Genomic DNA, 13,928 nt, shown 5'->3' with positions numbered 1-13,928 from the left:
CCATAACTTTGACAATTATACCAGACTTGCCTCTCTCATGGACTTCCTCCCGGATCATAAGAAACTGGTCTTGAAGGTGATAGTCCAGGAAGGTTATTCAGCCTCATGCACAGGTGTCTGGATTGCCCTAGATGTTGCAGACACAGCGGCATGCTCCACAGCCACAGCAGTGGTAATGCATAGAGAATCGTGGCTCCAAACATCTGGCATCCCCAAGGACCTGCAAACGAAAATCATAGCTCTTCTGTTCAACAAGGAAAAGCTATTTGCTGACTCCACTCACTCAGTCCTCCACTCTAGCAAGGATTCGAGGACCATGCTCAGAACACTGGGGATGTACACCCCTCCCTATAGGAGAAAGAGATTCTACCCACAACAAAGATGTTACACCTACCAACCCCAGCACTCACAATACCAGCAAGGTTATGATCAAGGGCACCACCAACAGCAACAGCAGAGGCCATCTAGGCGACGTCCCCACAAGGACGTACATCAGTGGTGCACACTCCAAGACAGCAAGTTTGACGGTAATGTCGAGGACTGCGACACCACAAACATCCCTCACTGCCACTCACAGCACATGTTCCACCACTGACTCAGACCGTTCTATCGACAATGGGAAAGCATCACGGTGGACAAGTGGGTATTGGAAATTGTCACCAAGGGATATACCATCCCATTCTGATCCATGCCCCCACCAAAACCCCCTACCCAGTCCCTCTCCAGGGACCCCTCTCACAAGACAATGTTAAAGCAGGAGGTAGACCACCTCATATCTATAGGGGTGGTGGAGAGAGTCCTGGACGAATTCCAAGGGAAAGGTTTTTACTCCCGATATTTTCTCACAGAGAAGAAAACAGGAGGCTGTAGGCCAATCCTGGACCTACGGGCTTTCAGTTGCTATCTACGCAAACAGCGCTTCAAGATGACTACAATCGCCTCCATAGGCACGGCACTGGACGATGGGGATTGGTTCACAGCCCTCGACCTACAAGATGTGTATTTCCACACAACGATCCATCCAGCACACAGGCGCTTTCATCGCTTCAAAGTGGGCACGGAGCACTTCCAATGCAGAGTCCTTCCCTTCGGACTCTCTTCAGCGCCCAGTGTCTTTACCAAGATGCTTGCGGTAGTGTCAGCTTACCTTCAGGACGTATTCATTTTTCTGTATCTGGACGACTGCCTACTGAAGGGTATGTCACGGGCAGATGTCCTGTGCATGATAGACATCACGACAAGGACCTTCCTCTTGCTGGGCCTCATCATCAACTTTCAAAAATCGACGACAGAGCCCATGCAAAACATAGAATTCATAGGGGCATGCCCGGACTCTACTGTGTCGAGGGTATATCTGCCCGATGCATGTTTCCGCGCCATCAGATCCTTGGTGCAAGTGCTGACATACAGCCCCACAGTGCCAATCCTAACTTGCTTACAGTTACTGGGACACATGGCCACCACCACGTTTGTGGTGCAGAATGCCAGACTACATATTCGAGGCCTTCCGCACTGTTTGGCAACTGTGTACAGGCCAACGATTCATACCACTCACAAAAAGGTATCGCCCATGATGGAGGTGCGAAAGTCTCTGGCATGGTGGGCAGACCCCAAGAACTTGCTATCAGGGTGCCCTTCCACCAACCACAAATCACGTTTTTTCTCACAACAGATGCGTTCCACGTAGGATGGGGGGCACACATGGGCAACAAAGCAATACGGGGCGATGGTCCCCTGCAGAGATAGCAATGCACATAAATGTACTGGAATTCAAAGCAGTGTTCAATGCATGCAGGTGCTCCCACAAATACCTGCAGGACAAGGTAGTTGCAGTCAGTACCGACAACACCTCCACAATGTTCTATATCAATCGCCGAGGTGGAGCCAGGTCTTGCATATTATGCGTAGAGGCAGTCCGACTGTGGGAAGTGTGCATTGCAAACAACATAATGCTAAAAGCCTCAGACCTACCTGGTGTGCACAATGTGAGGGTGGATCAGCTGAGCAGGCATTTTACTCTCACACATGAGTGGCAGATCCGCTCCGATCTACTCCACAGCATATTCGACAGATGGGGGTTTCCCCAGATCAACGTGTTTGCTACCTACACCAACAGGAAATGCCCTCAATAGTGCTCCAGAGTGGGCATTGGACAAGGCTCATTGGGGGACACCTTCATGATCTCATGGAAGGGCCTCTTGCTGTATGCATTCTCTCCCATGGGGCTCATTCGCAAAGTCCTGGAGAAAGCGAGGAGGGAGAAGGTGTGCCTAATACTTATAGCCCCAATGTGAGATCGACAGCACTGGTTTCCTCTGCTGGTACGCATGTCATGCTGCCCACTGCTCCCCCTCCCGATGGTACCGGACCTTCTCATGCAGAATCAAGGGTTCATAACACCCCCTCATCCTCGAATGCTCCACCTCAAAGCATGGCTAATCCATGGCTCAGAGCCTTAGAGAGAACATGCTCAGAAGGAGTAAAAGAGGTCCTGGAATGCAGTCGATGGGCTTCTACCAGAAAGGCTTATGCATACAAATGGAAACATTTTACATCCTGGTGTCTGTCCAAGCAATTAATTCCCTTGGAGGTCTCCATTCCCACAATCCTAGAGTATTTACTGGACCTGAAACAAGGCAGACTCACCTTATCATCATTAAAGGTCCACCTTGCAGCTATATCAGCATTCCAGCATATGGAGGATGGGTCAACTGTATTTGTCCATCTCATTACCACACGGTTTCTAAAGGGGCTCACAAACCTATACCCCCTGCGGAAACCATTATTGCCTTCTTGGAGCTTAGACCTGGTCCTTGACAGACTGTCTAGACCACCCTTTGAACCATTGGTCACTGTATCGCTCCGACTACTTACTATAAAGGCAACTTTTCTTCTTGCAATTACATTGGCCCGCAGGGTGAGCAAGCTGGCAGCGATAATGGCAATGCCACCCTATACAACTTTCTCGAAGGAAGCGGTGGTTTTGCGATTACATCTAGTGTTCCTTCCAAAGATGATCTCGGAGTTCCCCATTAATGAGTCAATAGTTCTACCATCATTCTACCCGAGACCACATACCGCAAGTATGGAAGTGCGGCTGCATTCACTTGATGTGAGGAGGGTGCTGGCCTTTTACATAGAACTAAACCCTTTCGGAAGATGGATAGACTCCTGGTGTCTCTTGCATCCAGATCAAAGGGGAAGGCGTATCATCACAAAGAATTTCAAATAACATCGCATCCTGCATAAAAATGTGCTACGAACTCCGTAAGACCCCTCTGCTAGTTCCGCCCAGGGCTCACTCCACTAGAGCAATGGTGATGTCGACAGCCTTCTTTAAAGGAGTTGCATTAAAGGACATCTGCAGAGCGGCGACATGGTCATCCTACGACACCTTCTCCAAGCCCTATGCTATGCGCTGGGTGTTGGATGAGCATATGCGTCTATCAGCAGCAGTCCTTTCAAGGGCAAGCTGCACATAAATCTGGTACCCGCCTCCATTTTTGGGGTCACAGCTGGGTAGTCACCTAATGTGGAGCACCCATGGGGACCACTCGAAGAAGAAAAAGACGTTACTCACTTGTGTAGTAACGATGGTTCTTCAAGATGTGTCCCTGTGCGTGCTCCACTACCCACCTGTTCCTCCCCGCTTCGGAGTTCTGCTTTGTGTCTTTCAGGAGCATCCGGGGCGGTTGGTCGAGGAACTGGCGTGGACCGGATCGCACACATGACTGAAAGTGTGCGAAGGGCCAACGCGCATTGGCACATGTGCGACCCAATGAGATACAGCTGGAAATCTCTGATCTGTGGCACCGGGGCAAGCTTGACACCTAATGTGGAGCACCCCCGGGGACACATCTCGAAGAACCATCGTTACTACACAAGTGAGTAATCTCTTTATATTGGAAATCAGAAACGGGTCATGAGGAGCACCAGCGGAGTGCGGGGGTTGGGCTGGTAGGCCGCAGGGGGTGGGAGTGAGGGGCACTGGCAGGCAGGGCTGGGCTGGCAGGGGCTGTGGGTCTGGAGTGAGGAGCACCAAGAGGGCTGAGCTGACAGGAGCTGTGGGGTGGGATTGTGGGGCACAGGCAGGGCTGGGTGACCGCTGGGCTGGGCTGGGCTGGGCTGGGTTGGGCTGGCAGGGACTGCAGGGTGGGAGTGAGGGGCACTGGTCTTTTCTTTTTTTGGCAGTCACTTGATAACAAGTAGGACGTATTCACGTTACCCTCCTATTTGTGAGTCCTATGATGGCTGATCAGCCCGATTCTGGAGCCGCAGATCTCATCACAGAAGGGACAGATGGTGGCAGCTGTTGGAGGGGTGTGGGACAGTTTTTGACAATCTTATCATCTCCATCCCTCTTTGTCTGCACTGCAGCAGGACCTCTCAAATTGTACCCCCACCCACCCCAACAGATTACCACTTGCCACTGGGGAGGGTCCTGGGCTAGGGTCTCACAAGTGTCAACACCAATATCGCATTTTTTTGTGTGTGCCTTCAGCACGTCCTTGTATCGCTTCCAATGACCTCCAGCACTCCGCTGTTCTTCCTCTAACTCAGAAAGCAGAAGCTGTTTTGGGAGGCGCTGATGGGACATCCAAACCACATGACCAATCCAATGAAATTGTTCATGAATGATAATGGCTTCAATGCTGGATATGTCTGAATCTTCCAGGATGATAGTGTTTGTACGCCTGTCTTCCCAAGAGATATTTAGGCTTCCCCTGACACTGCGTTGATGATATTGCTTAAGTGCCTTCAAATGATGCTTGTATGTTGTCCAGGTTTCTCATGCATACAATAGCATTGGAACAACCACGGCACAGTATACGAGGAGCTTTGTCTTGGGAGCCAGGCTTCAGCTCCCCACAGCTCACACGAGACAGGAAACTAACCAATGCTACTGCCCTGGTCAGTTTCCTGGGTCACTTGAGTAACACGACATTTGACTTATTCGAGGTTGCACAAGAACGCAACTTCCATGTAAATCAGGTATACTGTAGTTCTCCATTGACCAACAGAAAGTACATGAAATTGTCCAGTTGGTGAGAGTTGGTGGAGCACCTTGGTCTTTTTGATGCTTAGTGTGAGGTCAAGATTCTTGTATGCTTCAGTGAAGGTGCTTAAGATGGCCTGAAGGGTTGCAGGAGAAAGAGCAGCAGCCATGTTATCCGTGCACTGGAGCTCTGTGATCGAAGTTGTGGAGTTCTTGTTTTCAGCCTTCAGCCTCCTGAGATTTTCTGTAGAATGAACAGGAAGCTTTTCAATCTTCACACCATCTGGAAGCTTGCCATCAATGAGGTGAAGGTCATGGCAATGAAGATGCAGACTAATGCTGGGGCAATGATGCAGCCTTGTTTGACTCCTATTTTGACCTCAAACAGGTCCTTTGGGATCCGTTTGTTGGTCAATACTGTGCAGCCATGCTGTCATGAAGCAGACTCAAGATGCTAATGAATTCTTTGGGGCAGCTGATCTTTGAGAGGATGGTTCACAGGGCACTATGATTGACTGAGTCAAATGTTTTGGCCAGGTTGATGAAACTCATGTATAGGGCTTGGTTGTGTTCACAACATTTTTCTTGCAGTTGCCAAGGGGTGAAGATTATGTCCGCTGTTCCTCAGAATGGTCAGAAGCCACACAGATTCTTGGAGAATTTCTTCTGAAAATGGCAGGAGTCAGTTTGCAGGGATTCAAGCTAAGATTTTCCCTCCTGTTGCCAGGAGGTAGATGCCACAATAGTTTCCACAGTCCAACTTCGAGAACAGCAAGAAGTCCTGTGGCACCTTATAGATTAACAGATATTTTGGAGCATAAGCTTTCCTGAGCACGAAAGCTCATGCTCCAAAATACCTTTTAGTCTTTAAGGTGCCCACAGGACGACTTGTTGTTCTCGAAGATACAGGCTAACACGGCTACCTCTCTGATAGAGTCCAACTTGTTGCCCCTCTTCAAGAGACTGACGATCAGAGTGTCTCTGAAATCTCATGGCATCTGCTCCCTACCCAGATCTTGAGAATCAGGAGGTGGAGCTGTTTGTGGAGCTCTGGCCACCTTCTTCGAAGACTTTGGTGGGGATTCCATCTAGTCTGGTTGCTTGTTGCACTTCGTCACTTTGCTGGCCATTTACACCTCACTCAGGGTAGGAAATGTTGCAGGATCATCCCTAGGTGTTTGCTGAGGAATTTGGTCAAGGGATTCTAGGACCACTGTGGAGGGGTGGTTCAAGAACTCATCATAATGCTCGGTCCAGCGAGAAGCAATGGCTTCATTGTCTTTGAAGAACTGAGCACCATTCTTTGATCTCAGGAGGCTGATTCAATGGTTTCTTGGTCCATAAACAGCTTTGGTGGCGTTGAAGAAACCTCTTGTATTGTTGATGTCTGCAAGATGCTGGAGTTCTCACGCCTTCTCAGCCCACCACTGGTTTTTCAAAGTCATTGTTTTATGTTGGACTTCTGCCTTGCCCTTAGCATGAACTTCTCTCAGGGATGACAAAGTCATTGTAGAGAAACTCAATGAATTCTTTGCTTCAGTCTTCACAGCTGAGGATATTAGGGAGATTCCCAAACCTAAGATGTTCTTTGTAGGGCACAAATCTGAGGAATTGTCCAAGACTGAGGTGTCATTAGAGGAAGTCTTAGAAGTGGTTAATAAACTTAACAGTAGGAAGTCACCGGGACCAGATGGCATTCACCCAAGAGTTCGGAAAGAACTCAGATGTGAAATTCCAGAGCTATTAACTGTGCTTTGTATCCTACCCTTTAAATCAGCTCCTGCAGCCAATGATTTGAAGATATCTAATGTAATGTCAATATTTTAGAAGGGCTTTAGAGGTGATCCTGGCAATTACAGACCAGTAAGTCTAATGTCAGTATCGGGCAAATTAGTTGAAACCGTAGTAAAGAATAAAATTGTCAGACACATAGGAGAACATAATTTGTTGGGCAAAAGTTAACATAGTTTCTGTAAAGGAAAGTCATATCTTACTAATCTATTAGAGTTCTTTGAACATGTGGATATGGGGGATCCAGTAGATGTAGTGTACTTGGATTTCCAGAAGGCCTTTGACAAAGTTCCTCATCAAAGGCTCTTATGTAAATTGTTATGGGATAAGAAGGAAGAGAAATGTGCCGGCTTCAGCCAGGGACCCCTCAGTGAGCGGCGCCGGAAAACTTGTGGGAAGCCACGTGTCTGCAGGGAGCCCCTTGAGGCAACAGCAGCAGCCCAGGGAGCTGGAGTGGGTCCCCCGAGCTGCTGCACCGCATGGGGGGGTCTCTGCGGGAAGCGGCCTGGAAGGGCTCCCCTGAGTCCCACGCAAGCAGGGGAGATCTTCCCAGCAAGTTCCCCTCCCTCTAGGCCCACTTGTATTATCCCAGCCTCATCCACTGCCCTGTCTGTTTATTTGGTGTTTGGAGTGCTGAGCTGTCTGTCTGTTTGTTTGAAAGGCCATGTGCTCAGGCTGCGTGCCGATTGGCTGAGTGGTAGTCAGAGGGAGGAGCTCTCTCAGGTAGGCCAGAGCTCTAAAGCCCTGCTGGCAAGCGACCAGGGAGCATGTGACTGGGTGCATGCGAACAGGGTGGTTGCTAACAGGAGGGAGTTTTGAGAGGGGAACATAAGAACATAAGAATGGCCATACTGGGTCAGACCAAAGGTCCATCCAGCCCAGTCTCACATCTGCCGACAGTGGCCAATGCCAGGTGCCCCAGAGAAGGAGAACAGAAGACAATGATCAAGTGATTTATCTCCTGCCATCCATCTCCTGCCCCTGTACTGAAGGCTAGGGCACCATACTTTACCCCTGGCTAATAGCCATTTATGGACCTAACCTGCAAAAATTTATCGAGCTCTTTTTTTAAACGCTAATAGAGTCCTGGCCTTCACAGCCTCCTCCGGCAAGGAGCCCGCCACCGACCCGGATGCGCCGCCCAAGAAGCGGCTCAAGGCGGCGGGAGCGGGCGGGGCCGAGGGGGCCGCGGGCAGCGTGAAGCTGGAGGAGCGGCTGTACTCGGTGCTGTGCTGCACCGTCTGCTGGGACCTGCCCAAGGCCTCGGTCTACCAGTGTACTAACGGTCACTTGATGTGCGCTGGCTGTTTTATCCACCTACTAGCAGATGCCCGGCTGAAGGAGGAACAGGCTACGTGCCCCAACTGTCGCTGTGAAATCAGTAAGAGCCTGTGCTGCCGAAACCTGGCTGTGGAAAAAGCTGTGAGCGAGCTGCCCTCAGAGTGTGGCTTCTGCATGCGGCAGTTCCCTCGCTCCCTTCTGGAGAGACACCAGAAAGAGGAGTGCCAGGACAGGGTGACCCAGTGCATATACAAGCACATCGGGTGCCCCTGGCAGGGGCCGTACCACAAGCTGACCGTTCACGAAACGGAGTGCACGCACCCCACAAAGACTGGGAATGAGCTGATGGAGATTCTGGATGAAATGGACCAAACCAATAAAAAAGAAATGCAGCTGTACAACAGCATCTTCAGCCTGCTCAGCTTTGAGAAGATTGGCTATACAGAAGTTCAGTTCCGTCCCTACCGCACGGATGACTTCATCATACGCCTGTACTACGAGATGCCCAAGTTCACCGTGCTCAACCAGACCTGGGTGTTAAAGGCCCGAGTCAATGACTCGGAGCGCAACCCCAACCTGTCCTGTAAACGCACCCTCTTCTTCCAGCTCATTCTGAAAAGCAAGATCAGCTCACCCATGGAGTGCTCCTTCCTGCTCCTGAAGGGGCCCTACGACGACGTGAAAATCAACCCCGTGATCTATCACTTCGTCTTCACCAATGAGAACAATGAGACGGAGTACGTGCCGCTGCCCATCATCGACTCTGTGGAATGTAACAAACTGCTGGCAGCCAAGAACATCAACCTGCGGCTTTCTATATTACAGATACAGAAATAGGCAAGGCTGAGTTAAGCTGCAAGTTACCCAGAAAGCACCACTGAACCATAGTTGCCTCGTACAGCTGCCTGGGCCAGTTGTGGTTTCACAGTCGTTTGATCGTTTTTAAAGGAAACAACAACAACAAATGTCTGCATGTCTTTTGCAACAGCATAAGCGGTCCAAGCCTCCCTTCCCTTCCCCGGTCCCGTCTCCCCCAGGGACAGAGCAGAGTGGAGCCAGGTCCCTGCTAAGGATTGGCGTGCGTGGTGACAGCTAGGAAACCCTGTGAGTGCTGGCAGCATCCCCAGAGCTCTTGAGCATGCTGTGTTGAGGGCAAGCTGGGGAGCCAGCGAGCCAAGCGATGCAGCGTATCGTGACTAGATGGTTATGTTGTTGTGCTAAAGTGCACGATCTGCATCCAGCCACTGGGAGGGAAAGGCCGGGGCTCGGTGGGTGGTATTTTCTCCCTTGCCCTTCGGACAGCATGCGGTTTGAAAGAGCTGGATCAGTCGGTTTCCTGTTTTTGGGCGGGAAGCACAGAGATAAGTCAAGCTGTAGTTTAGGGCTTGGGAGAGCCTAGTTCAGTACTGTCTGTGCAGCCTGGTCCTCAGTCTGTTTTGTTCGTAGAATAAAACAAAGAGGCGGGGGGCAGGTTGTGGAACTTGTGCTGGCTGAGCTAACAGCACTTTCTTCTGTGGGGAAAGGGCAGAGGGGGGGATGGAGCTGTACTGCATTACATGTGAACGTGTTCCCAAGAGGCAGACTCCCATTTGTGCACAGTGCGTTCAGCCCTGCCTTCCAGGCTCCATCTCCCGCAGCCCCGTGTTCCAGTGGAGTTAACCGTGGCCGTGGTTTGTAAATGGAAGGGGGAGATACGGGGTGAGGATTATGAAAAGCAGACACTGAGTATTGCATGATCTTTCTTGGGACTGTGACCTGAGCCTGCTGGACTGAGCGGGCTTTGCTGGTGATTCCCCAGCCAAGATGCTCTTCTTCGTGACTAACTTAGAATGGGTTACCAGAGCATTTCCACAGTGCCCCTCTGCGGGCAAATGGATCAGAATGGTTATTGTCCCCTCCTCTTTCCCTCCCCCCACAGACACCACCCTGGAATGCTGCAAACAAAATACTGTGTCGCTACTTCCTTTTGTCCTGCACTTCATGCAGCAACAACCCCGCGGTCCTTTCTAGTTTCCTGCTTCCTCTGGCCCCGCAACACAGCACAGGTTGTGATTTTTATCTAGCCAAGACAAGGACGTTATGTAGAAACCAAACCCAAATTCTTGCCGACTTTTCGGAATGCAAGGTGAAATTCTGTCCCTTTGCAGTTTTGCCAAATCTTGAGTTTCTTGTGAAACGAGAAAAAAAGGTACGAGTTGCAGGCTCTTCTAGTAATTATGCGATTTTACCGTGTGAAAATATTTTTTATATAGGAAATGTATACAGCATGTTTATGGACAGGGATAGTGCAGCCATTTACCAAATTGTGAAGAATTCTACAGGGATGTTTCACTTGACACTATTTTTAAGAAATGTAACAGTGGGGTATTACTGGTGGTGGATGAAAACTCGGTCACAAGCTCATTAATGCCGTGTCATCAAGACCAGCTGCGTAGTAAATATGCCCATTGAAGTCAGGCTGTCAAATAATATTTTTAAGTAGTAACTGGATTGGGTATGATGGAAATCAGAAAAACCTCTCGCAGATGCTGCCTACAATGAAGAGGGGAGTTTAGAGGGGGAGCTTAGAGGGAGCTAGTTACTACTTCAGGTGTAAGAGGCAGCATCATCCCCAACTGCTGGCTGGAGCTGAGGGACCCGCTGCAGCATGAGGAGCAGGGGGGGAGAGATCGAGGGATGTCAGTGGTGGGCAAGTGGTTTGGGGGCATCTGGTATGGCTGTGAGGATGGCAGCACCCACGGAGGCTGCTTGCGGCATGCTGGCCCAGATTGCATGGCTTCCAGGCCCAGTCCTGCGCTCCCTGCATGCACACGCCGCACCAGATCTGTGGGGCTCCAGGGACAGCCGTAGTCAGATGAAGTGTTTGTAGCTTTGGCTGGGACCCAGGGTGCGGCTGGGCTGCGAGATCGGCGCCTTCCTGGAGGACGTGGGGCTGCAGCAGCATGTGGCCAGGTGCGGAGAGGCCAGGCGAGGGGGGACCTGGGGGCAACGAGAGCTGATAGGGGGCAGTGTGGTGCAGTCGGGAGACATGGGAGTGGATGGGGGAAGAGGGAACAGGGAGGGAGGACCTGGGGGGTGATGGTAGCCGATGAGAGGCAGAAGGGTGGGGAGGAGGGTTCTGGGGAGGCGAGATGGTCATCACGGGGAGCTTTGGGGACATGTGGCACCAGGGAGGTGCAAGAGGTAGTGGGACAGTACCCATGTTCTCCATGCCCCACTGCCTTATGGGTTATCCTGGAAAGGAGCAAGGCTAAGGGAGTAAACCCTGACAGAAAATCTGGAGGGGAGTCCTAAGGCGGTTCTGTGCCAACTTCTGGCATTGACCCGGCAACTCCTGCAGCTGAGCTGCTACCAGACGTAGAGGTTATCCTCACCTTTGGACTATATCAGTAAAGCCGAGAGGGGAACACTGGCGTCTGGGCAGCCCAGGGTCCCAATAATCACCCAGGCTCGCGCCTGGAGAGGTACGCCATAATCGCTAACAGCATTGAACCAACACGGGAGGTAACGGATACCGGTTATAAGCTCTTGCTTGATTGGCGTAGAGAATGAACGCCGGGGTTGCCTCCGACGGTGGGAGAGATCGTCGCATCTCACTGGACAGTCACCGCCCTCCTCAAGCTGGGCAGTCCCCAGCCAATAGGGTACTGTCCTGCCACACTTCACTTACCTCACTGGGTGCGTGAGGCTTAAGGTTCCCAAACCTGACAAGTGACCTGAAAACTGAGCACCAGGCAAACCAATAGGAAAATCAACAAGAAAAGGAAACCATCAAAGTTTTAAGCTTGCTTGCTGGAATGTGCGGACCATGCTGACAGGTCTGACTGAAGATCTTCAAGACATCAGCGACACCCGAAAGACCACTGTCATCAATGAGGAGATGAAGAGGCTCCAAGTTGACATTGCTGCTCTGCAAGAGACGTGACTCGCAGATTCGGGATCTCTAAAGGAAAAGGACTACACCTTTTTCTGGCAGGGTAAAGCCCGAGAAGAACCCAGGGAGCATGGTGTTGGCTTTGCCATCAGAAACACCCTTCTACAAATGGTGGAATTAGTCATGGGTGGATCAGAGAGACTCCTTCAGGTCATACTTCAAACTCGCGCCGGTCCTGTCCACCTGATCAGCGCTTACGCCCCAACCCTGTACACCGCACCGGAAGTAAAAGACAAGTTTTATGACGTGCTTAGTGCTGCCATAGTGCAAATACCTGCTCGCGAACAACTGTACATTCTGGGTGACTTCAATGCGAGAGTTGGAGCCAATCGTGACTCGTGGCCTTCCTGCTTAGGCCACTTTGGTGTGGGGAAAAATGAATGAAAATGGTCAGCATCTTCTCAAACTTTGCACATACCACAATCTGTGCATCACAAACACATTTTTCTAAACCAAGTCACAGCACAGAGTGTCATGGAGACACCCATGCTCGAAACACTGGCATCAACTAGACGTGGTCATCGCTAGACGTGATAACCTCAAAAATGTCCTCCTGACACGTAGCTATCATAGTGCTGACTGCGATACAGATCACTCGTTAGTTTGCTCCAAACTCATGGTGATTTCCAAGAAGCTGCACCGCTCTAAACCAACTGGAAGGCCCCGCATCGATGCCAGAAAGATGGCTAACTCAGAGAGAGCTGAAAAGTTCAGAGCGACCCTCGAGGAGAATCTGCGCAGCAACCCTGGGGGTGCCCATGTGACATCCAGATGGCAGCATCTGAGGGATACAATGTACAACACGGCCTTGTCGGTGTTTGGAAGAAGAGCTAGAAACACAAATGACTGGTTCGAAGCTAACTCCGATGAGATGATTCCAGCCATCGAAAAAAAGCACGCTGCGCTCCTGGAGTACAAACGTTCGCCGAGCCAGAATACCCTGCAAGCGCTCAGAGCAGCCTGAAAAACAGTACAGCAGACAGCCAGGTGCTGTGCCAACAGCTACTGGCTTGAGCTATGCAGCAGCATCCAGACCAGTGCTGACTTTGGTAACCTTAGGGGAATGTACGAGAGCATCAAGAAGGCATTAGGACCCACCCAGAACAAGATGGCACTCTGAAATCCAAATCTGGTGAAGTCATCACTGACAAAAGCCAAACAGATGGAGCGCTGGGTCGAGTACTACTCTGAGCTGTAGTCACGCGAGAACATTGTGGTCGACTCAGCCCTCGATGCTGTCGAACTCCTACCAGTAATGGACGAATTGGACCAGGAACCAACTGTGGATGAACTGAAGAAAGCCATCAACAGCATTGCAGCAGGAAAGGCCCCGGGCCAGGATGGTATACCACCAGAGGTAATCAAGTGTGCCACAGACGCTCTCCTGGAACCCCTACATGAGCTACTGTGCCTGTGCTGGGAAGAGGGAGAGGTTCCACAGGACATGCGCGACGCTAACATCATAACCTTGTATAAGAACAAAGGAGACAGAAGCGACTGCAACAACTACCGTGGAATCTCCCTCCTAAGCGTGACTGGTAAACTGTTTGCTCACATTATCCTCGGCAGACTCCAGAAGATTGCTGAGAGGGTGTATCCTGAATCAGTGCAGATTCCGCGCAGAGAGATCTACTGTCGACATGGTCTTCTCTCTGACGCAGCTGCAGGAGAAACACAGGGAGCAGAGGAAGCCACTCTATATTGCCTTCATCAACCTAACCAAGGCCTTTGACTTGGTCAGCAGGGATGGACTGTTCAAACTGCTCAACAAGATAGGTTGTCCGCCACAGTTACTCAAGATGATCCAGGCTTTCCACAAAGACATGAGAGGAACCGTCCAATACGATGGCACATTATCGGATGCTTTCACCATCAGGAGCGGTGTCAAACAAGGATGCGTCCTTGCTCTGACATTGTTCGGGATCT

General features: G+C 50.7%; 1 protein-coding gene and 1 long non-coding RNA gene across 2 annotated transcripts in view; one reads left to right on the top strand and one right to left on the bottom strand.

The window, feature by feature from the left end:
• LOC142015071 (uncharacterized) overlaps positions 1–13,928 on the bottom strand; it is a 53,629-nt gene that overhangs the window by 6,357 nt on the left and 33,344 nt on the right. Inside the window, exon 2 of the long non-coding RNA XR_012646091.1 lies at positions 31–220. This is a non-coding gene — a long non-coding RNA (uncharacterized LOC142015071). The remainder of the gene's footprint in view (positions 1–30; positions 221–13,928) is intronic.
• On the top strand, positions 7,899–8,985 carry LOC142015064 (zinc finger TRAF-type-containing protein 1-A). The gene has a single exon (XM_074998463.1). The coding sequence runs from the start codon at positions 8,081–8,083 to the stop codon at positions 8,903–8,905; it is 825 nt and encodes a 274-aa protein (XP_074854564.1). The 5' UTR covers positions 7,899–8,080; the 3' UTR covers positions 8,906–8,985.

Source organism: Carettochelys insculpta, chromosome 6 (assembly GCF_033958435.1).
Source record: "Carettochelys insculpta isolate YL-2023 chromosome 6, ASM3395843v1, whole genome shotgun sequence".
Lineage (NCBI taxonomy): Eukaryota > Metazoa > Chordata > Testudines > Carettochelyidae > Carettochelys > Carettochelys insculpta.
The sequence above is the reverse complement of the archived record's forward strand: the minus strand, read 5'-3'. Positions and strand labels throughout refer to the sequence as shown.

Bases quoted from the DNA above. Each gene is read 5' to 3' on its own strand.
- LOC142015064 (XM_074998463.1), top strand. From the start codon at position 8,081: ATGTGCGCTGGCTGTTTTATCCACCTACTAGCAGATGCCCGGCTGAAG.